The sequence below is a fragment of the Prionailurus bengalensis genome, chromosome C2 (assembly GCF_016509475.1).
Source record: "Prionailurus bengalensis isolate Pbe53 chromosome C2, Fcat_Pben_1.1_paternal_pri, whole genome shotgun sequence".
Classification (NCBI taxonomy): Eukaryota; Metazoa; Chordata; class Mammalia; order Carnivora; family Felidae; genus Prionailurus; species Prionailurus bengalensis.
Window position 1 is genome coordinate 141,035,539 of NC_057350.1, and position 26,459 is coordinate 141,061,997.

General features: G+C 39.7%; 1 protein-coding gene across 4 annotated transcripts in view; it reads left to right on the plus strand.

Annotated features, from left to right (window-relative positions):
- Positions 1-25,766, plus strand: part of LOC122492046 (ubiquitin-conjugating enzyme E2 E2) — a 382,267-nt gene extending 356,501 nt beyond the window's left edge. For 3 of the 4 annotated variants that reach the window (XM_043595514.1, XM_043595516.1, XM_043595513.1), the window contains one exon: positions 24,895-25,766. In XM_043595514.1, the coding sequence (XP_043451449.1) occupies positions 24,895-24,992 (98 nt within the window). In that variant the 3' untranslated portion in view covers positions 24,993-25,766. The remainder of the gene's footprint in view (positions 1-24,894) is intronic. The other variant, XM_043595515.1, reaches the window with a different exon arrangement.
- The last annotated feature ends 693 nt before the right edge of the window (positions 25,767-26,459 follow it).

The following is a 26,459-nucleotide window of genomic DNA, read 5'->3' on the forward strand; positions in this document are numbered from 1 at the left end:
GGAAATAAAAACACATTTCAGAATTAACAGAGAATTAATTTCCACTTTTTTCAAGAGGTTTTAGTAAAGAAGTGTTGCTTCAGCTCCACTTTGATGTCACCGAAGGGTTTTGTAGAGGTGTCCCCTCTTGAGAACTAGAGAGCATAGGAATAGGCATCATCTTCCTGGGTATCAGGGAAAAAACGTAGCCCTCTTATTTCTACCGTGGTCTTCCTAATAGAGAATTAGAATGCTTTTTTTGAGTAATTCTAATTTTTACTTTTAAAATGTGTATTATATGTTTATTGTAATATGTCCTTTGCCTTTGTAATAATCAACCAAAAGATAAGATGGAAAAAAAATTTTAACACCAGGAAGGAAGTTCTTAAATAGCTGTGACGTTTTCTTCTTAAATGTTCTCTAGTCTAACATTCTTTAAATAGTTCTAGAGGCAGTAGGTGTTATGCAATTTAAGTAGTCAAATAAGTGATAACATTATTATCCCCCATGCTGTCATCCCACCCCCAGACAATCTATTTACAGTGTAGGTTTTCTATTTGTGGCCCAGGAGATGAAAATTAGGTCTGACTTCATGTCTTAATTATGCATCACGTGACCACAGTTGATTCTCACCAACCACTGTGTGATGACTTCACTGCCCATGAAAACAAATGTTGTTATGATCAGAAGAAACTTAGACCAAGGTCTTCGTAAATCTCAGTTAGTGCCAAGGCATGGACACTGCATGTGCTACAGTGCCTGAACTGAAGCAGACGCTTAGGCATCACCCAGGAGGCCCCTGGTCACTGTCAGGGTCATCACTAGACTCAAGGAGAAAAGAAAATGCCCTGCAGGTTGTTCCCAGGGAAGCCATAAAATATTGCCCTTCAAGAATCACCATCCAACAGCAATGTGCATGTACTTAATGCCCCTGACTTGCACCCCTGAAAATGGTTAAAATGGTAAATTTTATGTATATTTTACCACAATAAAACAGATTTAAAGAATCACCATCCACTTTCTAAAAGCAGCTTCCTAGGGACTCCAAACAGCTTATCCCAAAGGTTAACCTGTTGAGTGACAGTTTGACCCAGCATGGCAAAGACAGGAATGTTGAGAAGCAAGCCCTCTCTGCAGAGGCAGCTGGAATGGAATGAATGCAGAGCATTAACACCCAGGCAGCTGTGAGGGTAAGTAGTGGCTGGTAACTTCTCTACTACTCTTTCGCCAGGTGTGGCTGTGGTCATGATAATGAATGTGGTCATGAATGCGGTAACAGCTGGCTAATTTTGAGCCTACAGAGTACCAGGCACTATATTCAGTGCTTCTCATTAGTTTTCTCATTTAATCCTCTCCACCACCTTACGAGGTAGACACTGATGTTACCTGCTTTTTGCAGATGAGAAAACAAGCTCAGAGAGGTTAAGTGATGTGACCAGGTAAGAGTGGTCAAAACCAGGATTTCCATGTAAGGAGTTTGACTCCCGAACCTGAGCTCTTACCAGCTGGGTTACATGGCCCCAACCACGATCTCTGTGTGACACAGCTGAGCTGTAGCATCTGTGCATGGACACCACATGGATGCCTTAAGCTCAGTCACTTGGTTGTTCAGCAAACATTTACCAAGCTCTGGTTCAGGCCCAAGGCCAGGGAATAAAGCAGGCAGTAGTTAAATTACTTGGATCAAAGTCCCTGCTTTTGAGGAGATTAAAGTACCAGAGTCTGACAGTACTCAAATCATCACTTAAAACCAGAAGTTGGGGCCAGGACTTGTGTTCACTGTGAAGGCCACCGTGACCAATGATGGAAGCCCTCTGCCTCAGGATACCTGCTCCACCAGAATGTCCGACACTCAGAAACCACTCATCATGGCCCACACAGTTCTGTGGCTAGGATACACAGTGCTCCCTTTTAAAGAATCCAGAATGCTTTCAGTCAGCATTTCTTCAGGGTCCAACCCTTTGGCTAGTTAAGAGACTCACAACACCATTAATTCAAGGGGTAGAGGCATGGAGTGGGGCATGATACTACAGTAACCCCGCTCTCTCAGTCATCAGACTCCCTTACAGGGTGGGTCCTTAATAGTCAAACACATTAGACCCTAGAGGTGAACACAACACATTCCACTGCCCTTCCATCTGCTCCAAGGGTGCCTTGTCTCCTTGAACCGCCCTATTCAGAGGACCCTAGCAATCTGTACAAAGAGATCATGAAGAGAAAGAGGAGAGCTCTGCATGGTCAAGATTCCAGAAGCTGGATTAAGAGTAGATCACCCTCAAACGTGCCATTGTAATTCACTGATTTATTTATCACCAGAGTTCATCGTAGCACACTCACATTCACATTTTATAATGTACACCTGGCTCAAAGTCGCCTGCAGAAACACAATTTTAATTCTGGGGTCGGGATTGCCCAGCGTAGGGTGAGGTAGAAGAAACGACCTTTGTAGTTCTGAAAGACTTCAGAGCCTGTGTACAGAAAGGGGCGATGTGTCAGTGCTGCCTGCATATATTCTGTGTAGCATCCATTTTTCTCTGTCTTTAGAATATCTGCCAGTGTTGACATCTGGTGATTATAAGGTTCCAGTATCTTTTCCAGGGCACCTCTAGCTACTGGATGTCTTGCTCTTGGCATGGTAACAGCACTCTGTAAGTCTCTCTCTGAATGAATGTCTAGGGGTTAGTCTTTTCAAAGTATTCTCCATCTACCCCAATTTTTTCACAGTATTCTCTTTACACACTTGCCTTCACACAAACTATTCTCACAGATTTCTAAATGTAAACTAATTTTCCTCTTCCCTATAAAAGTACTCATTTAAAATTGGCCAATTAATAAATAGCCATTGCAGCAATTATTAATTACTATAATTTCAGAGAATCCTCAGGCGCTCAATTCAACAAACATGTTTATTTTTAGCGCAAAATGTTGGAGGAACTACACTAGACACTACAGGAGATTCTACGAGGCCTATGATCACTACAACTATGGGAAATATTCATCTAGTTATTACAATCTACAATTGGAATTTGGGTCAATTCCAAAATTTTAGACATAAGGGCAGGAATTGATCCTCCTCCCCGTCTTGCTTACTCCTTAGCAAGATGTCCCGCATTGTAAAAGGCTCATGGTAAATGTCTACTTCACTGAATTCAGATGTTGATATTATTGAGGCACTAGGTAAAAAGAACCTACACAAGGATGTCCCCACAGAGAAGTTTTGGGTTTGAGCCTTTCTGCAGTCCCAAGAGCTAAATAGTTAGGAGGTAGCCCTTAGAGAGGTCGCCCCTGCAGCTCAGTGTCTGCACAATCAGGAATCCTGGTTCTCATCATTAGGAATAGTCACTGTTTCTTCTTCTGTAATGACTTTTTTTACAGATTGTAATGACTTTTTTTTACAGATTGTACTTGTGAAATTTTAAGAATATACGGTTTTGAGGCATCTCAGCTAGCTAACCTCATCTCTCCAACAGTTTTTGCCACATGAAGGAGGCACAGTCTGAAATGCTCTTCAACTACCATTCAAGCTTTTGAACATGTAGCCATGGCCATAGATCATCCAGAAAAACATTGACTTCTAGGATGATGAAAATTCTGGAAGCCTGTTTTCTTCCTTTTCCTGCTATTTTCAGCCAGTTGTCAGAACTACTAATACATTTACATGTTGCCATAAGAGTTAGTCATTTTATAACAAAATGAATTTTCCAAAACATGTTAGTAGTATTTACCATATAAATTTTTAATGTTAAAAAAGTCCTTTATTTTCTGAATTTTATTTATTTAATTTTGTAAAAAAAAATTTTTTTTGAGAGAGAGAGAGAGACATAGCATGAGTGGAGGAGGGGCAGAGAGAGAGGGAAACACAGAATCTGAAGCAGGCACCAGGCTCTGAGCTGTCATCACAGAGCCAGACATGGGGCTTGAACTCACGAACCATGAGATCATGACCTGAGCTGAAGTCAGACGCTTAACCGACTGAGACACCCAGGTGCCCCTATTTTCTGAATTTTAATAAACATTTTCTTATCGATTCATAATCACCTTGATTATATCTAAACTAAGGTCTTCATATCAAAGTTGAAGATTATTTCGGGGGAAAAATTTTCGCCTTTATATAAATCATAAAATTGGTCTATGGTGTTTTAGTAAGGTAACAAAATCAATAAATTGACAGGTTTCCATTGTTAACATAGCCCAAAATGTTCTGCATTTCCTCTTTTTATAGAATAATAGAAACCTTTGGTCACACTTTAGTCAAATAAAATGCTAAAATAATAATCAATGATACTATGAAGTTTATAATCTTTTGAGGGAAAAAGAAGATAACTACAAAGAAGCATGACTTGTGGGTGTGGAGTGAAGCCGTTTCCCATCACAGTGTCTTAAGTTTTTTTAATGTCTTGTCAAAGCATACTTCAGCATGCTTATAGCCGTAATTATGGCGCCTTTGTTTTGGTCAGTGATTTTTAACCTCCCATTTACATGAATAAACTGACACAGCTCTTAAAATGGATTATACATAGCCATCCAAAATTGGACATCTGTTTCTGGAAGAAATGGTTTGGTTTTCTAAACGCCTCTGTTCCGTTCTTATTTTTTTCCAATCATTAACAGTAAGTTCCTCAGATTTTTTTAGACATGAGAAGGCTTTCTCAAAAGCTGTACCCAACAAAACCTCAGAAAGAAACAAGAAAAGAAAGCAGATTAGAATTGTTGATATTCTATCACTGTTAAAAACTAGCTGATCTTGGATTTAAGGTGAAATCAGTGTTAAAAATAGAATTCAACTGAGTGAAGTTAAAGGTCCAGTTGGCTTTGTTCAACGATTCATGGATTGAGCAGCATTCCATCCAGCAGATAGAAAGGAGCTCCAAGGAGCTGTACAAAATGGAAGGCTCTCAGGCAGGAGTGGGCAGGGAGTAAAAAAAAAAAAAGCAACAACAGATTACCTCATCTTTCTTTGGGGGAAGGAAGGGGGCTATTAGGTGGATTACGTCACTAGTGCTGACCCGGAAATTCCAGACTGACCAGTTAAGATTCCATTCCTGGGAGGGGCTAAAACAGCCCTTGGGTTAGGTATTAAGTCTTGGTTTGCTGACATGGGGTTTAGCACACGAGATTCCATTTGGGGCCTGTTGTTTCTTTTTTAACACCAGTGTTATGTACATTCATTAAGTTTATATGAAGTTAAAGATTCATCCTTAAAATATATAATACAAATTCATGGTTTAGAATTTTGTCCTTTATGCCTCTCAAGTGGCTAAACCATATATCTCAGGAACCCAGCATTTCTTCAATCCCATCAAAGTTTCTATTTAAAAAAAATTTTTTTTAATGTTTATTTATATTTGAGAGAGTGCACAAGCAGGAGAAGGGCAGAGAGATGGAGACGGACTCTGAAGCAGGCTCCAGACTCTGAGCTGTCAGCACAGAGCCCGATGCGGGGCTTGAACTCATGAACCATGAGATCATGACCTGAGCCGAAGTTGGATGCTTAACCGACTGAGCCACCCAGGCACCCCTAAAATTTATATTGTAAATTAACTCATTAAAATCCTACACAACTTTAAAACAAATACTAACATTTTGTGGGGAGCTTTCGGCTCAGGTCATAATCTCACGGTTCATGAGTTTGAGCCCTGCATCGGGCTCTGTGCTGACAGCTCAGAGCCTGGAGCCTGCTTCAGATTCTGTCTCCCTCTCTGTCTGCTCCTCCTCTGCTTGCACTCTGTCTCTGTCTCTTTCAAAAATAAATAAACATTTAAAAAAGAATTTTTTTTAACAAATACATTCTGAAATCGTGCGCACAGAATTGGTCTGTTATGTAACATTATTCCTTTCTTTACCTATCAGTAATGTATGATATATTTCATACAACTGATGAGATTCAACTTCCTAGTCATTTGCTCAGTTTTTCAAAGAAGCCTGGCAGACCTCATCTGTAACTTTTTTCAAAGGTAAATTCTCAGTTCTTTATTAGCGAGGTACTCTGTTATTCTGTTTCTCTACCCTCTTGTCCACCAATGAGGCTTAAGTAGGCTTCCTTGGAGTTTATAGGGAATGACAAATTCCATTACAAAGTCATTCTAGTTTTTTGTGTCTCTTGACATCAACACACTAGGTCAGCCTACGTCTGAGACGAGCATGTCAAAATGGCTGTCTTACTGCATTTCTCATTGTTATACTCTGGGTTGATATCCCTTGAAGGTTATATTATAGATCATTTTATCAAAGACACACCAACAATAGTGGCTGGGCAAGCGTTGGTTCCGCCTAATGAGATATGTCCTCCAAAGCCACTAATGGCTTGATGCCCTAACAAAATCTGGTTGCCTGAATACTTCACCATGACTTCGGGCTCGTCTCAGACTTAACCATGTCTGATCTGCACATTCATTCTCAGAACTCAAAAGTACATTGCTTAATATCTTCTATTCTGTAAGTATAGGGTGAAAACCCAAATAAGTGCAAGTATACACAATCAGTATTTCATTTCATTATAGCTTCTCCTTTGCCCCTCACTTTTATATACCTAAGAAGACACATACACAGACTTGTCTATAAGTATACACACATCTCTTCTCAGTTTGATGCCTGAATCTCAGACCCATTTAAAAGTAGCATTGATGTTTGGACCATGCTGAAATCAGTCTCCAAAGAAAAGGAATTTCAAGGTACCATCTCAGCAGATTTTCCCAAAGTGGACTCACTTGTGGTTAGTTTACAGAATTTCATCCTTCCTTTAACTTGTGGCATATTTTAAGTGAATGCGAGGGGTAATGTGTACCAACTTTTAAAATATGACATAGTTTCTTAGGATTCATCAGTTGGATAATCCCGATCCAGGATGGGCGTATTGGTTTGCCTGTTTCCACACTTGTGTTCACTAAAATCTGCTCATCTAAATGGTATTTGTTAACCAATTCCAGTTCTTAAACCAAATTTTTACAACACCTTCATTCCCATGATATAAATTAAGTACAATTCCCTAAGAAATTCTAATGAGATCAGTCAAATAAATCATCAGAAAACTGAAGTCTCAACACAAGTGTAATGTAACGATTTGCTATAGATTTGGGCTAAACATTACAACTCATGGACTTTAGTTTTGACAGATTAAAAATAACCAGCTAATGAAATTAAGCACAAAAGTTTTATTTTTATGTTGTCTCTGGAGAAACAATTACTCATTTTTATTTTGGTTTAAAACTTGGTTGTAAATTTGAGGGTTGCCTTGTTAGTACAGCCAGGCACCTTTTAAGGAATCCAAGTGCATTTCATTCAGCATTTAACATCACTCCCAGGGACAGGCAATCCCAACGAGCCATTGAGCATGGAAAACATTAAACATTCATTTCTCTGCCTTTCAGTCAGCCTTAACCATGACCTGTCACCCCCACACTAGTTTACCTGAGGGTCTTTCCGTGTCAGATATCACATACTAGAGACATGAACTTAGTACAAATGAGAATTAGATTTAAATTACTAAGCTAATTTTCATGTCCGATTTTAAGCAAAACTTACTGTCTCCAAAAATAAGATATAGTCATGTTTAACACCAGCAGCCTAGGGGCGCCTGGGTGGCTCAGTTGGTTGAGCCTCTGACTCTTGATTTTGGCTCAGGTCATGATCTCACAGTTCATGAGCTCGAGCCCCTTGTCAGGCTCTGAGCTGACTGTGAGGAGCCGGCTTAGGATTCTCTCCCTCTCTTTCTGCGTTTCCCACACACTCTGTCTCTGTCTCTCTCAAAATAAATAAAAACTTAAAAAAAAAAAAATACCAGTAGAGCCTGACTGTCCTGCCATGAGCAGTTTATATATCCTTATATATCCGTCCTTCTTTCCTTTTTCTTTAACGATACTGAATAAAGGACACAAACTTCTACTTGTCCCTTCGATAAGAATTTTGAAGTTTGGTTGAAATATTTTGCATGAGTTGACACAACAGTGGCTTGGTGGCATGTACATTAGAAATAACCTCTAACCCCGACTTCAGCCAGGTCACGATCTCGCGGTCCGGGAGTTCGAGCCCTGCGTCAGGCTCTGGGCTGATGGCTCAGAGCCTGGAGCCTGTTTCCGATTCTGTGTCTCCCTCTCTCTCTGCCCCTCCCCCGTTCATGCTCTGTCTCTCTCTGTCCCAAAAATAAATAAAAAACGTTGAAAAAAAAATTTAAAAAAAAAAAAAAAAAGAAATAACCTCTAACCAAGTTAAATGCTGATAATTAATTCTTTTGTTATCTTTACGGGAATAGTTCTCCAATATTATTTTGATTGATTACTAATTTTTTTGATCATCCTGGACTGAGAAATTTAAATATGGAAAGCCCTATAGTACCTGCTGGACCTAATTTGCAATTGAAAATATAGTCATTGTTCACGCAAATAGTGGCCGTATTCTCATTTAGAGGCCAAGAAGCTGTTCAGTTATCTCTCTATTATCTGTTTATTACTATGGAACTGGAAGGCTCTCCTGGTGTGCTGAGCAGGTCATGTTTTCTCTAATGATTTTCTCTTTGAAGCTTTTGACTTAGTGTTTTATCTGGAAGAATAAAAAGATTTTTGATGTCCATAAATTTCAAACTGACAATTTAGGGATGTAAACAAGAATCCTCACTAAAAGTATTCTATAAGTGAAATGTAACAAATAGATAAAATTTAAAAAGACATCCACTCTATTAATTTTTCTCATCACAAATAGTCTTTGAGGAGTATATTTTCCATAGGGCTGTATTTGTGTGTGTGTGTGTGTGTGTGTCTTTAAACCTAAGTAAGACACTATAGTAATGTGTCAGTACCAAAAATTTGTTCTCATGACCTCTAACAAAATAGAGCAAAACTAACAGGTCTAGAGGGTTGATTTAACCTTGCAAAAAATGTATATTTTTAAAACCATCATTCCTAAGAATATTCACTGTGTGTATGTCTGAAGAATGGCTGTTTAAGCAAGGAAAACCTTATAGATACAAACGGTACCTAATTTGCAAGTGAAAATATAATTGTTTATGCAGATATGAGTTCATTCTCATTTAGGGGCAGTAGGTCTGTTCATTCCCCCCACCACCACCACCACCAAAAAATATAGCTCCAGACATATAATCACTATGCAAATCTAGTCAGAATGTTTATACTGGGAACGAATGTAGCCAATTATAGAAAAATAGGTGGATCTGTTTTAAGCATTCATTAAATCTCTCAGGGCAAGGGGGTAAATTAAACTTTATAAGGCTGCTGTAAAAATAACTATTTTAGAATTTAAATATGCTTGTATAATTTAGTGGTTGTTACCAGATTAATTTTTAACACCGAAATTTAGTTTCAAAAAAATACTCCACATGAAGCCTTGCATCTAGGGACCTATGACTGTGCCCACCACACAGTATTTAAAAATTAGGGCCTCATCATGTCCTATTTCTTGTTGAATCAAGGGTGGCCTTTGAGTTTCCAAAAAGAATGCCATGGTTTGACCAATCTTGAATAAATATAGTGGTGGTTAAAACCCCTGTAGGTGAACCCCTGTTAGCATCATCCACAGGGTAAAAAAGCATGGTCCCTCCCACCCATTAAATGATCTATATGATCACAGCCAAGAAGGTAGTTTTCTATAACCTATCTTCTCACTTTTAATGATGTGTTTTGGAAAAAGAATTAAAGTAGTAGAATATGAATGCTAAAATGTCATTTGAAAAGTTAAAGCGTCAATGAGGGTCAGATTTCCATGAAGAATGACTAGCACAGCTAGCTACCTGAAAAGTAGTAATCAAAACCAGGCTTATGAGAGAGGATGCAAAAGATACAACTGTGTGTCAGACACTGTGCTGGGTGGGTGCCTTAGTGGCAGAGTGGATGGTAGCTTTCAGCTGTGTGATCTGAAGAACCCCAGATTCCTCCTAGTCAAAAAACAACTGAATTACGCACACACTCTTTTGTTCCAATCACGTTTCATTAGTTTCATTACTTGGTGCTACATGTGTTCTCTGTATTTCTCTTTGAAAATGTGCATACCTGTAGAAAAGATGGCACCTTAGAGGAGGGTCACATTATGATCAGGCATATGAACATTTCCTCTGGGAGAGAAAGGTCTGTGCATGTCAGGAGGGGGAAATGTGCCAGGAAATCAGCCAAATGAGGAGGGAGCCAACCAGACACAAGCTGGATTTCCCCTACTTTACAAAGTTGCTATGCAGTCAATTAGAGAGAGGCCCAACTCTGAATTACTACACTCAGGTGAAGAGTGGGAAAGGTGGAGAGTTTTTATGTATGTCCTTGTCCCAAAGTAGGCCTGGCATTTTTTTTCAAAGTAAGAGAGGCTTGCAGCTGGGCTGAGAAGTATTAAGGTGAAGAAAGGTGAGCAGGTTAGAGAGGTCAGTGCAACAGGGCTTGTTAGGAGTAATCAAAGACCTACTTAGGGAAGCAGCAGGAAGCGAAGAGGTGGGATTTCCACCAGTTACAGGGGCCAGCTGGCGAGAGAGAAGTTGGCTTCATTCTGAAAAGGTTTAAAATCCAGTTTAAAACGCTGATCAGAAAAATCCCACAACAAGCAGTTTGATCTTTTTTTTCTCTTTCTCACATACAGGACAAAATGACTGTGACTAAATAGTTCAGCATTATTAGGGCACCAGTCAGTAGAGCATAGAACTCTTGACCTCAGGAGTTGTAAGTTCGAGTCCCACATTGGGTGTAGAGATTACTTCAAAATAAAATCAGAAACAATAGTTCATTATTTCTAAGGAGTTAATATGTAGACAGATAACTTTGATAAATGCTTTTTTTTTGTTTTGTCTCACCTCTTTTCTTTCTTCCTTTCTGCGTTTCATAACACACACCCCAGTCTCTACCATGAGATCAGTGGTTTGTATTTTCTTCCTCTTCTGCACAGATTGATCTCCCTGGGGAAGACAAGGACAATGTAGACTGACCAAATTGTTGTCAGGAGTTGTTGTTCTGGGCTGAATTTTCCTTTTTGAATGATTTCACACTAATCTATGTTACAGCGTTCTGTCACATTAATATGTTTACCTCTTTTGAAAACATATTTCCTCCAGAAACAGTAAACACTAAATAGTTGTCTAAAGAGAAGGGAAAACAGAACAGCCCTTATTGAAGATAAAAGTATGATTAAGATATTGAAAAAACAGGGGTACCTGGCTCAGTCGGTTAAGTGACCCACTCTTGATTTCGGCTCAGGCCATGATCTCAAAGTTCGTGAGTTTGAGCTCTGCATCAGGCTCTGCACTGTCAGTGCAGGGCCTGCTTGGGATTCTCTCTCTCCTCTCTCTCCCTCTGCCCCTATCTCTCTCTCTCTCAAAAATAAATATTTTTTTAAAAGGAGATAAAGAAAATATTTTTTTAATGTACTGAAAAAACAATTTGTTAATGTTTATTTTTGAGAGAGAGAGAGAGCGTGTGAGTGGGGGAAGTGCAGAGAGAGAGAGAGAGAGAGAGAGAGAGAGAGAGAATCTGAAGCAGGCTCCCCGCTCTGAGCTAAACAATTTAATGGGTGAAAATCATCAGGGACATCAAACAGGTTACTAGCAAAAGTACATCTTTATGCATAGTTAGCCTTGCTATTGGGGATCTCGTGTGGGATGGGCATGGTGGTGAAGTTGGGCAGGAATAGAAAGTTTTGAAAGAGAGACCTTACATGACCAGGTTTGTGACTTTAAAAACTAAGGTTTAGTTCACCTGAGAATAAACTGAAGGCAGAGAGGTTTAAGAATGTATTTTGATGATCCAGGTAAGAGATGACAGAGACCATGAAGAGGGAAGAGGAAGAGAAGGGCCAAGAGATATTTGGGGATCAGAATCGCCAGGATTTGGCTTCCTAGCCATTATGACAACATCCCTAGCACCTGTGTAAACTTGGCTATGCCTGATCTCCCACAGATTTCTAAACCAATCCTGTTGAACAAGACAGATGCATTCTAAGACCAGTGAATATTACTTAGTTTATGGTACCCAGTGGGTTAACCCTCCTGTCACCCCATGTTGCTAGCAGAAAAAGGAGAAACAGTTTGCCACTTATGATATATTAGAATTTGTTTGGACATGGTTCTTTACCTATATTAGAAGAGTACAATAATAGTTTGAGTCCTAGAATTAGACCTGCCCACTTGGCTGAAGCAGAAGTAAGGGAGAACATTTTGCCCACTGGGTTAAAACAACCGGTTCGAGTTCAGGCAAGATACCATAAAACAAGAAAATACTGAACAGAGACTAAATATACAAATTTCAGTCACCTGCGTGGCTCAGTCAGCTAAGCATCCAGCTCTTGATTTGGGCTCAGGTCATGTCACAGTTCATAAGTTCAAGTCCCACGTCAGGCTCTTCCTTCACAGCATGGAGCCTGCTTGGGATTCTGTCTAACCTCTCTCTCTGGCCTTCCCCCACTTATTCTCTGTCTCTCTCTCAAAATAAATAAAAATAAACTTTTTTTAAAAACTTAAAAAAAGACTATATGAATTATGAGAATTGAAATCTTCAAGGACTGAGAAAAGAAGATAGGGAAGCTTGAAGAAAGCAAGAGTTCAATTAAAGGAAATAGATCATATTGTCTGCTTTAGATTCGGAGCAGAGATAACTAAATATTAAACCACAAAATAATGACACTAGGGCTGCCCAAATGTTTACTATCTCAAGTCAGCAACTTGGAGAGCTGCTGATCCTACAGGTATAAATGTCATTTAGGCTTATGCATGAGAAGGAGGAAGATGCCAGGAACTTGATAACATCTACATGCTAAATTTCATCCTCATCGGTGGGTCTGATTACCCATTAATTCACTCATTAAACAAATACCTATTGACTGGTCACCCAAAGTGCCCGAACACTACTGGTTTTGTGATACAAGACTGAGAAAGAAATACTGCCTACCCTCACCAAGAGATAGGAGTTAGCAAGCACAGGGATAGACAGAATGGTTGGGTTCTAGCTTTAGCATAGAACTCAACAAGATCCCTTTCAGAGGAGAGGATAAGAGCAAGGCCTGCGCCCTAATCAAAGCCTCCACCCTCAGTGTTATTCCTCAACAGGGACAGCATCCTTAGAGCTGCTTCAATTACAGATGTCTGGCACTTGAAGGCAGTCAGAATGATCTGGTAAACTGAAACCCTTGAGATTCTTGTCCGTCTCTGGCTCTGAGCTGGGTTATTTATATCCCTGGACTCAAGTCCAGATTCCCAGATGCAACAGAGACTGTGGACACGTATGATAGTATGTAGGACACAATTGCTATCTTCACACTCACCCTTGAAAGCCATCTCCTGTACCACTCTTAGCTACTGAATAGTGCAAATAGAAAACACTGTGCAATGGGAAAATTGATAAATTACAATACTTGTTTGTAGAGAGTGGACTACATTCGAGGACTATGGAATAAAAATAAAACTTTTTATTTTGAAGAAAAGATGTACCTTACAAACAAGTCCCATTAGATTGCTGTTGTCATTTTTTTTACTTATATTTGGGTTGGAAGTAGAGGGAAGAGCGGATCCAGGATAATCTTCAGTCTCTTGCAGCTAGAGACCATGAGAAAAATACCCTTTTGAAGATCATTTGTTTCCCACGGTTGGCAGTAACAAGTGTTTATAAAGAGTATATATTTTTTAATAACTGGATACCTGGTACACATGGGCCAATAAGCTATTCTCTCACTATAATCTACCATCCTCAGATAATAACAACTATTGATGAGGATGTGGAGAATTGGAACCCTCACACATTGCTAGTAGGGATGTACAATGATGCAATCTCTTTGGACAGCACTTTGGCAATTCCTGTAACGGTTACACAGAGAGTTACCATATGACCAAGCTGTTCTACACGTAGGTATATACCAAGAGGAATGAAAACATGTTCAAGCAAAATGTCCATAGTAGCATTATTTCCAATAGCCAAAAAGTGCAAATAGCCCACAGGTCCATCAGCTAATGAATGGATAAACATAGTGTGGTATATTCATACAATAGAATATTATTTGGCAAGAAAAAATGAATGTGGGGTGCCTGGGTGGCTCAGTCAGTTGGACGTCCAACTTCGGCTCAGGTCATCATCTCATGGTTCATGGGTTCAAGCCCCTCATTGGGCTCTGTGCTGACAGCTTGGACCCTCGATCCTGCTTCAGATTCTGTCTCCCTTTCTCTCTGCCCCTCCCTAGCTTGCACTCTGTCTCTCTCCCTCTCTCTCAAAAATAAATAAACGTTAAATTAAAACAAAATGAATGAGGTCTGATTTGAGGCATGCTATCACATGGATAAAACCTTGAAAATACTATGTTTTGTGAAAGAAGCCAATCTCAAAAGACCCTATGTGTGTGATTCCATTTATATGAAATGTCCAGAACAAATATATACAGATAGAAAGTAGATTACTGGATACCGCAGGCTGGAAAATTTGGGAGGATGAGTGACTGCCACGGGGTCCCGGGTTTCTTTTGGGGGTGATGAAAATGTTCTAAAATGGATTATGGTAATAGTTGCGTAACTGTGAATGTACTAAAAACCATGGAAGTGTACACTTTAATTGGGTAAATTGTATGAATTGTATCTCGTTGAAGCTGCTTTAAAAAAAAAAAACCCAATTTCAACATCTTGGCATCTTTGACTCCTGCTTGCTTCAGCAACAGCCCTTTGCAGCGGTCTTTTGGGGAAAGCAATGTGTGAATTTCTGGTGTCTTAAGCAAGTCCTCTACCGTAAGGCTCTTTTCCTAGAGTTCATTAGGAATTATTGCTTAACTAAGCCTGGCATTGTAATCCAATAGCTTCTCAGTAGGAATGCACCATCTGTGCTGTTCTTTAGATGAGTCTATTCTAACAGAACACTTTATATTTCAGAACACATTGATTTAATGTACATAGCACTAGTGTTAGACTTATAGGATGAGCTTTTAAATTTTTAAAAATATTTTATCAACCGTGTACTTTAGATCAGGGCCAGTGTATTTTGTGTTTATTGAGCAGTCTCAGTTCAGTGGGCGTTAATATGGAATGGTTTTAATTTTCTCCCGTCACTGCCTTAGGCCTTATTTTGTTGATCTTGCTTTTCTATTCCTTAATAATATTTAGCAGATCTCATACCATCCAGGTCACTTTCAGTTAGCCAGTCTGGTCCATTTTTAAACTCCCACCTCATACCTGATTTAAATCTAATTTCTTCCTCCACTCCCATCAGGGTGGATGGAACATGGTCTGCCTCTCAGATACCACCTTCTCCTCCCTCTTCAAGGCCTAACTCCTAAGCATATGGAGGCTAGGTAATGAATGAAGACGGTGTCCCTTTACCTAATTTCCTGTGGTTATTATCTTCACTGCTTCTTGGCAAGCACCATCTTGCCATCCATGCCTTCTAGGTGACAGGTGACAGGTGTCAAAATGCTGCCTCTCATGGGTAGTTGGGAGAGCTCACTGCCCGATTCCCTGATGTGGAAGACCCAGCCCTGGCTCAGCCTCTTAATAACCCCTTCTCCTGTGGTGTCCTGGTAAATATTTAACAACGGGCTAGGGGTGGGAGTGGGGTGGTGTACATAAGTTTATTACATATTTTACTGATGTAAAGAATGTGTAGTACACAACTTACAAGTAATGAAATATACAATACTCATTAATGTAAATGCCATGTAGTCAGTAGACTCTCCCAGCAGTGAGTCAGTGATTTTTTTCCATCCTGTGGTCGCAGCTGACAAATGAGTGGAATTCTAACATGAACGGATGATATTTTCATTTAAGAACTAAGACAAAGTGGGATGCCTAGGTGGCTCAGTCGGTTAGGCATCCGACTTCAGCTCAGGTTATGATCTCATGGTTCGTGGGTTCGAGCCCTGCGTCGGGCTCTGTGCTGACAGCTCAGAGCCTGGAGCCTGTTTTGGATTCTGGGTCTCCCTCCATCTCTGTTCCTCCCCTACTCACGCTCTATCTCTCTCAAAAATAAATAAACATTAAAAACAATTTTAAAAAAACTAAGACCAAAGTGAAATAAAGAAGGATTTTGGAATTTCACTTATTAGTGTCATGAGCAACTCCTTTGCTGAATTGAGATAATAGGTTCAACACTGGAAGAATATACCCTCCAGTTTTTATGCTTTTGACAATGTAAGGACTCTAGACATACTACACTTTTAGGTTTAATCTGTATTATTTGCATTTTTTCCATCGCTTTCTCAGCTCCAGACAATCAATAAAACAATAAACCAAGTCCTAATTTGTAGCATTTGCCAATTCAGGCTACATGCATGACCTTATTGGATGCATAATTAGGGCAAGATGCATGGCAGCACATTGTTTTTTTCCACCATACAGATGGAGTAGTCATAAAAAAATTTATGAGAATAGTAATCATAGCAGTAAAATAATTAAGAAATGATGAGTTTTAAGGATTCCCCTTGTTTGTAAATAATGTAATTGTAATGTTAATTTTTAATAATGGTGTTGTTTAAATTCCTAAAAATTTAAAAATTGGCTGGCAAGCTGGTTCCAGAATACCACTGCCCCTCTCATAGCATTCTCCTAAGAGCCTCTTAGCTACTATGGTCCCCTCTTTTGGGGAGCTGCCTTCTTGATAGGACACTCATGAGCTAGCAGAGACAGTATAGACCATTTCCTTGGTGCTCCCTCTCACCACTCAGTCAAGGGGCAAATCTCGGGCCGGGGATCACACTCCAGTCTGCTTCTTACAGGCACCCCAGTCTTTACTGTTGGGTCTCTTGGTACCCTCTTCACCTGCCTTTGAGAGGGAAAAGTCATCCTCTCCCCATTTTTGTGGTGGGAGAAGGGAGACAGGGAAGTTCCACACTCCCAAGATAATAGCTCCGTACTCCCACAAAACTTCTTTCTCTCCTTTCCCATATTTTATGATGGGCCTGGGGCTGTCCAAGCCAGCTCATCTTCTCTTAATAAGTCTTATGGAAGGTACTCATGGTCTCTTTAGAATGTGGGATACTCAGCACCTTTTACCATCACTGGTTATTAATTCGGAAGTAACGGCGTATCTTGCTAGACTTGTGTGCAGTTCTATTTAGCATTCTCAAATTTAAATCTAGTTTATGTTATGGATAATATTCACCATTTGGTTTAAATCAAATGTATCTTCTCAGGGCATTTAACAATCTTTCTGGTTTGGGCTAGGCCTATAATTAGTAGTCTTGTTTCCCCACATTCCAAAATACAAAAACTTTAACTCTGTCCTACTCACTTGATTTAATTAGCAGATCCAGAGGAATATCTCAGATATTCCTAAATCTTGATAACATTCTTCAAAAGAAACAGAAGATTCCTATACCCATGGGTGAAATTGCTTTAAATGCTCCGAGTCTTAACCTCATCAAGATTAGGGTTCTTTAAGTAAAATTTTAGTGAAGAAAAAAAATGGGCAAGGGTAAGAACTTACCCTACCAGATATTAAAACACACTATAAAACTATAGTGAGAAAAGCAGGATGAACAAATAAATCAAAAGACAAATTAATCTATTGAAAGAACATCGAGTACAGAATCAAATCCAGATATGTATAGGAATCTTAGGAATGATAAAGCTAGCATTGCATGTAGAAGTTACTATATGTAAATAGAGGGGGATATTTCTAAAATACTGGAGTGAACGAAGGGGGCCTTTATAAATAAGCATGACATGAAACTGGAAAATATTAAGGAAAAATAGACTTATTAAAAAATTTAAACTTATGTATGGCACGGGGCATCATAAATTAGGTGAAATGGCAAATGATACACTGAGAGAAAATATTTTCTCCACACATAATAGATAAATAGTGTTATTGTTAGAGGTGCACTGAATTTATTTTGGCTGAATACTGAAAAGCCAGTGTTAAAATCAATGAACAGCCTAAGGCAAGGCTGAATATTCCCATCATAAAATGATCCTCTGAGATACAGCAGTAAATATGAAATTTTAAGAATTTAAGTAATATTATAATTTCATTATTAAAAATTCAGTATGTTTTTAAAGTTTGTCATTATGATGTACCAATGTAATTCCTCAGCACTGCCAGCTACTAGTTGGCTCCTGTGCATATTTGCAATACTTAAATAGATGTTTTCATTTAATGAAAAGCATGAATTGGGAGGAGAGGTTATTTATGCCAGTGTAGGTTACTGGTAATGAAGATTTTGCTCTGAGGTCAGTAGCTTCCTTTTCCTCTAATAGTTACAGAAAGGTAGACTTGCCTTCTCAACTCCCAGATCCTGAGGATTTGGCTGATGGTGGGGGCACAGGGTCTTTGAAGTGCTCCCATGAGCGGAAGCTCTGTGCGGTGCTGAAAGAAATCACTTTCTGAATATTGACGAAGCAAACATAAGGTTTTTTCCCCTCACATTTTAATTTCTCATATTTTTACATGCTTGCTGCTTCCCACAGTCACTGGATGTGCTGCCTTCCCTGCCAGCAGCCGTTGGTCTTTCCCAAGTCCTTTCCTGTCAGTGCCGGTGTTTAACAGCAGACAGTATTACAAACCGTTTTGTTCCAGCAGCCTCTTCACATGTGGTAGCTGCTCTTCTATCTCACTTGGAACATTTGTTTGAATACCTGAGGAGGCAGGTCCAAATTATTCCCCTGCGTGTCACAGTGTTTGTCTCTGGCTGAAAGAGATTTTCCGTCCAAAGTGACACTCGTATCGCTTACCGATACTTTTAAAGCCACTGTTCACATAGTAGCATTGAGTACGAATGATGGTATTGTGCTTATTAAAGGTGATGGCAACTTACATGATCTGGGAGCTCCACAAGTTCGGTAAAGCCAGAAATGGCGTCAAAGGAGGCATCTGTCTGTTCGGTCTTCCAAACACTAATGCAGATTTTGGCTAAATACTGAGGCCCAAGCTAAACTTCAGTGCATGCCTGATATTTGTAATACATAAAGCGCTCCTTCGGGTTGGTAAGAAAAAATGGACAAAGGCAAACAACTCACAGAGAAAGAAATATAAATAGCGAACAAAACTGAGCAAATGTGAAACCTCACGCATCAAGTTAAAGGCAGTTACAACAATAACAGGCTTTGTTAGCTGAACAAAAAAAATTACAAAGATAGGTAATGCGGTGTTGCTGAGAATGCCTAGAAACAAGGTAAATTCCTTGTAGTGAAGGCAGTTCTCAGCAGTATTCCCCAAAAGTTTGAGATGTGTACTCTCTTGTCCAGCACTGTTACTTAACAGGAATCTACCCTCCAGAAGTACTTCCAGCCATGTGCTCAGAGATTTATACAAAACTGTAATGCTAGTTGTTATAACAAAACATGAGATCAAATGTAAGTGTGCATCTGTAGAACGGAGAACTGAACGCTGAAGAACCATGAAGGAATGCCCTACAATGATTAGAACTAATGAGCTAGGTGTATTCGTACTGCCGTATAAAGGCAAGCACGGTGTATTGTTACAGAGGAAAATGCAAGTTGCAGAATGTTTTTATGTGATTCCCATTTGATGTAAACATAAATTTAAAAAAGTATGGAGGGATGAGTTTCGAACCGTTAACAGTGGTTACCTTGAGATGGAAGGAGTATAGGGATGGAGGAAATAGAGGGAAGAAGGTACTGTGTTTGATATCATACGTACTTCTTTGTTACTTGAGTTTATTATAATGAGAATCTATTACTTATTCATTTTATATAAGACTTAAATAAAACTAGGTTAGACCGAACCACAGGAGAAAGATTCCATGAAAGACACAAAAATGAGCTACTTGACATCATTTCAAGGCAGACATACAGAAAGCCTCCAGTGACTTGATGGGAGCTAAAAGAATCATGTTATCACAGGTATTATGAAACGGCTGGCAAGGCAGTCGTTTATAACCTTGAAGAATTGAAGAAATGGCAAAGTGCAGAGCACAGATTTCAATAATAAAATAATTAAGTTTAAAAAATACAGAAAAGTGCAAGAAAGCTGTCACAGTCACCATCAGGTCCCCTTCTCTGACTTGACGATAATTCACATCTAGAGAAGAAACGTCTGTGATGAACCAACTTATAATGGTACTACCACACAGGGATACCTGCCATATGGAGTGATATGGTTGCTATTTTGTGTGTGCTTCTCACTTATTGTCTCTTGTGTTTCCGTCCATACTTATATTCACTCAGTAAACAGACTTAGCAAGAGGGAAGCGGAGTGACAGGCAGAGCCCCATGAGGCAGGATTTTGTTTAGCTCTAGTTCTCCAGTACCCAGTACAGAGTAGGGACTCAATAAATATTTGTCGAATGAATGCATAGGTTCTAGTCCAGGGGGGAATACAGATTAGTAAACAGCCAACGAAAAGACAGTATTCTCCGTGCAGTAATAGGGATGGGAACACTCAAAACAGAAATGGGACGCCTAAGACTGCAAGAAAGCTCCTAGAAGACATCCCCAAGGATGCTATGCTTGAGCTAAATGTTGAGAATGAATAGAAGCTTTCCAGGCAAAAGAGATGGCAGAAGCAAAAGTTCAGACTTACGGAAGAGCAGGGCTTATTGAAGAAGCTGCAAGCTGTTTTTTCTGGCTTCAAGCATGAGCAGAGGAGGCTAGAAAGACTAGTTCTAGATCAAAGATCTTGGGAGCCCTACTAAGGACTTTTAGATTTTATCTGAAGAGAATGTCTTCACGAAGACAATCAGATTTAGATTTTAAAATTTATTTTTATTTTATTTTGAGAGAAAGAGAGAGAGTGGGGGGGAGGGGCATAGAGGGAGAGAGAGAATTCCAAGCAGGCTCCACACTCAGCACAGAGCCCAACGCGGGACTTGATCCCACAACCATGAGATCATGACCTGAGCAGAAATCAAGAGTCCAATGCTTAACCAACTGAGCCGTGCAGGCACCCCAGCAGATTTGTATTTTAAAAGATGCACAAGAACACTTAGTTGCCAGTCTTTATTTTGAAAGTAATAGCAATTTTGTATGTGCATTACAAGAATTAATTCATTTAATTCTTATAACAATCTATGGAGTCATTACTGTTATCGTCTCCATTTTGTAGTTGAGGAAACTGAGGCACAGAGAAGTTAAGTAATTCGCCCAAGGTGACTCGGTTATTGGTGGAACTGATATATAAACTCAAGCAGTCTATATCCAAAGCCCATGCCCTTTTCCTGTATTCTGTACTACTTTTGTTTGTGTTTTTTAAGAACATACTTGTTTTCTTAAGAAAAGGGAATCAAAATTTTTTTCCATGTAATTTTTCCCGTATCGCCTACCAACCAAGATAGAATGTTCTTTGACCTTGCAAATAGAATCATTCAGCAGTTTAGTAGTCTGCCTGTCTTTTCCAGTCCCCTCTTACCATACAGCTGCTTCTTTATCTCCTTTAGTCTTGCTTCTTGTCTCCCTCCCCTCCCTTTCTGGATAAGCTTTAACCCATTTGGCTTCCAGGGTACCCAGTGTAGCCCCAGCCAAGAGAGAGAGGCCAGCTGGGCGATGAAGTTGCAGGAGGAGTTGTCTGAGACTTCACCTTCCAGAATCAAAGGTGCACAGACCACAGATCTCAAAAAAAATGGGAGAGGGGGCAGAGTACTCAATATGATCACCTTTCACTCACTTGTAAATAATCATGATGGCTGTTCAGTCAACAAGCATTTAGTGAATAGCTTCTCTTTGCTCCTGAAACTGTGTTGGGAGGCAGAGGTGAGGCCAGGAGGTAGAGCTGGGAGAAGAGGAAGTTGTACTGCCCCTTGCCAATCAATGGTCTTTCAGTCTTGCACTTTCATTCGGGCTAGTATTTCGTAGCTAGTATTGTGTCAGAAAAAGTGATGACATTTTTATTAAGCAGACGAGATGATGTGGTTTAGAGGTCTAGTTAATGAAGAGCATTATAAACCAACTCTCACCCCCATTATTTTCCATTGACCCCACCCTGTAAATCCTGTTCCTCAGCCTCAGGGAACCTCTAATAGATGCATCAATGGTATTTGGGAGAATTAAGTGCTTAAAATCATCCAGCCCTGTGCTGTAAGCATAAACATGCTCCTCTTCTCAAAAATTCAGATTTTTGCTGTGAACAAGGCAAAAAGTGTAGAAGACTTAAAATTTAATTTACTTATCCACTGATAAATTTTGTGGATCTTCTTTAGTAAGAGGAGGAAGACCAATAGAGGATAATAATCAAAGACGGATGAAGATTTGGGAAAGTAGTAACAATGTAGAAACCTAAAGTGATGGGAATTTTTTCTTCTTTTTTAGAAAGAAATTGTTAGAGAAACAAGTAATGCATGTTTGGAAACTGTTATTACATCCCTGACATATCTGTATCCATGAAATATGAAACCTTTGTAAGGAGATTTGTTTTTACTTAGGATCGTAATTATAAATACACTACAAAGAGTGGGTCTCATTCCATTAAATTCTCTGTGATAGTAATTTGCTGCTTATATATTGCATAGTTTTGACTCACTAACCTACAGTCTTAATTTTCTTCTATTCATCAAAAACATTTTAACATTGAGAACTACGTGGTTAACAACACTCGATGTTTAAATTTCCTCATTTTATACCTTTATGTTATTCCTTCATTTGTACATTAAACAAATTTCAGATTTGCATAAATTTGTGAAAGTGTATGCACAGTAATGTTCCTCACAGCATTGTTTATAAAAGCAAAAATTGAAAAGAGCCCAAATGTCTCTAGACCAGAAGTTGGTTATTCAGGTAAATGTTAAAAATGATGAAATCAATTTGTGATTATTGACATAACTTATTTACCATATCATGATGTTTTAAGATGATAAAAGCAGTCTCTACATTAATCTTTTTTTTAATTGTGTGTGTAGAGAAGAAGTTCCGGAAGATCTATGAATGTTAACAATACTTCTTTCTGAGTAAATTTGGAGATGGTCTTCACTTACAACTTTGTCTTATATGTATTGTGGAGGTGGTTTTTATTATTAATTATTGCTTTTACAGCTAGCATGTATAATTTTACAGGTGGAAAGAAATAGTCTTTTTAAAATCAGACTTGAAAAGGTAAAAGGATCTCTGAAAGAAATGTAATGTTAAATTGTTTAAGCATACAAAGAAATTTTGCACAATGCATGTTAATTTTATCAGTTCTCCGCCTTGTGAGATTTTCCATTCTTCCCCTACTAAAATAGTATTAACACTTGATATAAAACCTTTCCCTCCCACAGCTTCCTGTTCCCTATCCTTCATCTGTCCCCTTCTTCTTCCTTTGAGCTGCAATGACAGACCTATCTTGTTCCCGTATGCCCACACTGTGAGGATATGATTTGAGGCAGAACATTAACATCACTGGTCATTCTGACATTAAACCTGTCCTTTACCGTGACCATTGAGTTAGGGAGCACAGATGGGTCTTTAGTGCATTTCACTAATGGACATTCTGTTCAGTTAAACACCTGTCTTCAGTGACGTAGATCTCAGCTCTTAAGAATACCTATGTTTTCACTAAGGTTTTGCATTCCAGACTGAGAAATTGGAGCAAGATGATTTTTTTGTGACTCAGACCTCTCTTCGTCCCTTTAGACTCTAAAGTCATTACTTAATCTGAACTGCAAGGCTGCATTTTTTTTTACAGTATCTTAGCCAGTTTCCAAGCATTTGGTATTCCTAGTTTTCATCTTCTTGAGCCTGGTTGGTTTAGGCAATGGTTTCAGTTATAGGATTTGGGCAAGTGAAGAGAGGCAGAAGTTCTGAACAGACCCAAATAGTGGGTAGTCTATTAAATTGTTTGTGATATAAGTGAGCATAAGACACTGGCCTCTGCCTAGAATAATCATAACAAGCTGAACACAAATCCAAGAAAACATAAGCAAGGTTGTAAGCAGTGTCTTGTCAAGAAGGCTTTCAAAAGCTTCAGCAGCAGCACCCTCACCAGATCATTAAAAGGTGGTGTTTCTCTTGGACCTCTAATACTAAGAAGCTATAACCATGAATGTCTTGCTAGGCTAGAATTTCAGAATCCTCCCCATTTATCAGTTGTATTAGAGCATGGGCACACTTCCTTACTCTTTTCTTGTCTTTAACATAGTGTTTGCTAATTTTTCTCCTTTTCCCTTTTGGTTCTTTCTTATCCACTTGCTCTAATACACCCAGATTCTCAACACCAAAAATAGAGGAAATAAAAATCAGACGAGAATGGAGGAAAAGGGGGTGCGTTCTGGGGTCCCCAGACACCTAAATTACTTTTTCTTAATTGCTCTGATTTTGGGGGGTCCTGTCTGGGTGGAGAGCAGGCTCCCGAGCAGTGTGTAGTGAAGTGTGGGAGCTCCAGGCTCAGAGCCTGGCACCTCCACTTACTCTGTCTGGAGCAAGCGACTTACCCTCCTGTGTTTCACTTTCCTGGTGTGTCAGCTCCTCCGAGTTTTATGGAATTAGTATGTTTGTGTTAGGACGTGGTGTATCTGAGTATTAGCTATTATTTAATATCTACCAGTATTTTTGTAATAAAGAGCTATATGGATTTTGACATTCCCCAGTTTGGAGGGAGAGGTAGTCCATCTTCCCCTGTGTCAGTGGGTCTCACTCGGGGCTGCTGCTTGATTGTGTTTGGCTGAGGCTCTTGAAGGCTCCCTCAGTGCAGGCCACCAGGGGGGCTAAGCCTCCAGGTGGAGGACTTAGCCAGGCCATCGCAACCACTTCCCGAAGAGTTCTCAGTGAAGAGTCTATCTGAAAACGAGGGGAGGAGGATGGGAGACGTGCGGTGGGCACAGGGAGAGAGAATGAGACCTGTCAGGAAACATGACAGGAGCCATCAGTAAAGGCACAAGCAGACGACTCTTTGGGCAACTGGTGTGAGATGTGATCTATCACTGGCAGGGCATTTACAGGTCTTGCTAAAGCAACGTGGTTCCAGGGTAGAGAGCCGCTTTCCACCACCTCCCCGTCTGCTCCTTGAACGAGGCCTAGCTTTCCAGACACTCCTTTTCCCCAGCTCTGAAAGAGGAGGTGCTGCTGCTGTTTACTGACTCCCGGCTCTGCTTCCCTTCCAGCTGACCCTCTGGTGGGCAGCATCGCCACACAGTACATGACCAACAGAGCAGAGCACGACCGGATGGCCAGACAGTGGACCAAGCGGTATGCCACATAGGGGCCTGCTGGCTGCTGCCCCCGCCGGACCTGTGCAAGCACATTCACCAAGTGCATCAATAGCCCTACCCACCCCTCCGGACCTCGGTTCTGATCTTCTTATTTTTATTACATTTTGAACCTTTTTCTGATGGTGTGTCATCCATCCCCCGTCCCTTGTCCCTTCCTCCTCTTCTTCCTCTTCCTCCTCTTCCCTCTCTCTTCCCTCCACCCCTGCCTTCTCAATTTATTCCCTTTTTTTGATTTCTATTAACTTGAAAGATTTGGGTTTTTTTTTTCCCACCTCAACATGGATGGGAACTTTTGTTTTCAGTGCAAACAATGTCGGATCTGTAATAGTAAGAGCTTTCTTACAAAGCTTCGTATTACTGTGTGGTTTTGTTTTTTGTTGGTGTTTGTTTTATTTTGGTTTTTTTTCCTTTTATGTGATCTTTGGGAAAACACGAATTCAGAATTATATCTCATTTCTACTTAAATGTAGTGCTTAGGATTAATTTTTTGTACTGAAGTCTTTATTGGTGGGTGCATGCTACTGGGAACAAGTTTTTTGTACAAAAGCTTCAATCAGAATCACTGTGCATTACTGAGACTCTGTTTATCACTAGCCTTCTGTCTCCCACACAGAAGACTGTTGGATTGAACAAAATAATATGTATTTTGATTTACTTAAAGTGCTTGTAAATTTCTTAGGGACCTGCCACTTTTGACTGTGGATCAGTTGATGTACACTTGTATTATTAAAGCACTCAATAAATCACTGTGGCTGATAAATGCACTTCTGGTAACCCAGCGTTTGCTTTGTATCCTGGTGACCAGCATAGCCCTACGTGCAGCGAGGCTTGTCTAATTCAATTACAGATTCAAGTGTATTTTTCATCTCAGACCTCTAATATTTCTTTGTAGCTAAGTTGCTTACCATGTGGAATTTCTCCAGCTGTCAATAACCTGATGATTTTATGGTTGTTTCAGGTCACTGTCACTTTACATATTGGCCACACATTAGTTTGTCATAGACCTCCTTTCTGTTACAACCTTCTTGACAATTAAAATACGGGACTCCAAAAACAGCCTTCTAGTGGAAGTCAAGTCAGACTGATCATTGTGTTTAACCACTGTTGAATTTATTTCTCTCCCTTTTTCCTCTGAAGATTGTCGTCGTGATTACCCTTGAGTTTGGGTTTTGTTTTTTCTCTATAGTTATGGTGGGAGAAGTAAACTGTGTCAGTCATGGTCAACACATTCACTGACAAGGGTATGTATATCTGGCTTTAACCTTCAGACTATTTTAGGTATGTTTTGTTTTCTCGCATAATTTTAGTGGAAGAAATAAACTCAACTGTATCATTCATGGTCAATACATTTGTGACAAGGGTATGTCTGTCTTGCTTTGACCTTCAGACTATTTTAGGTATGCAGCTATAGAGGCAGAAGAAACTTGCGTGTGGTGCAGTTTGAAAAACATACCGAT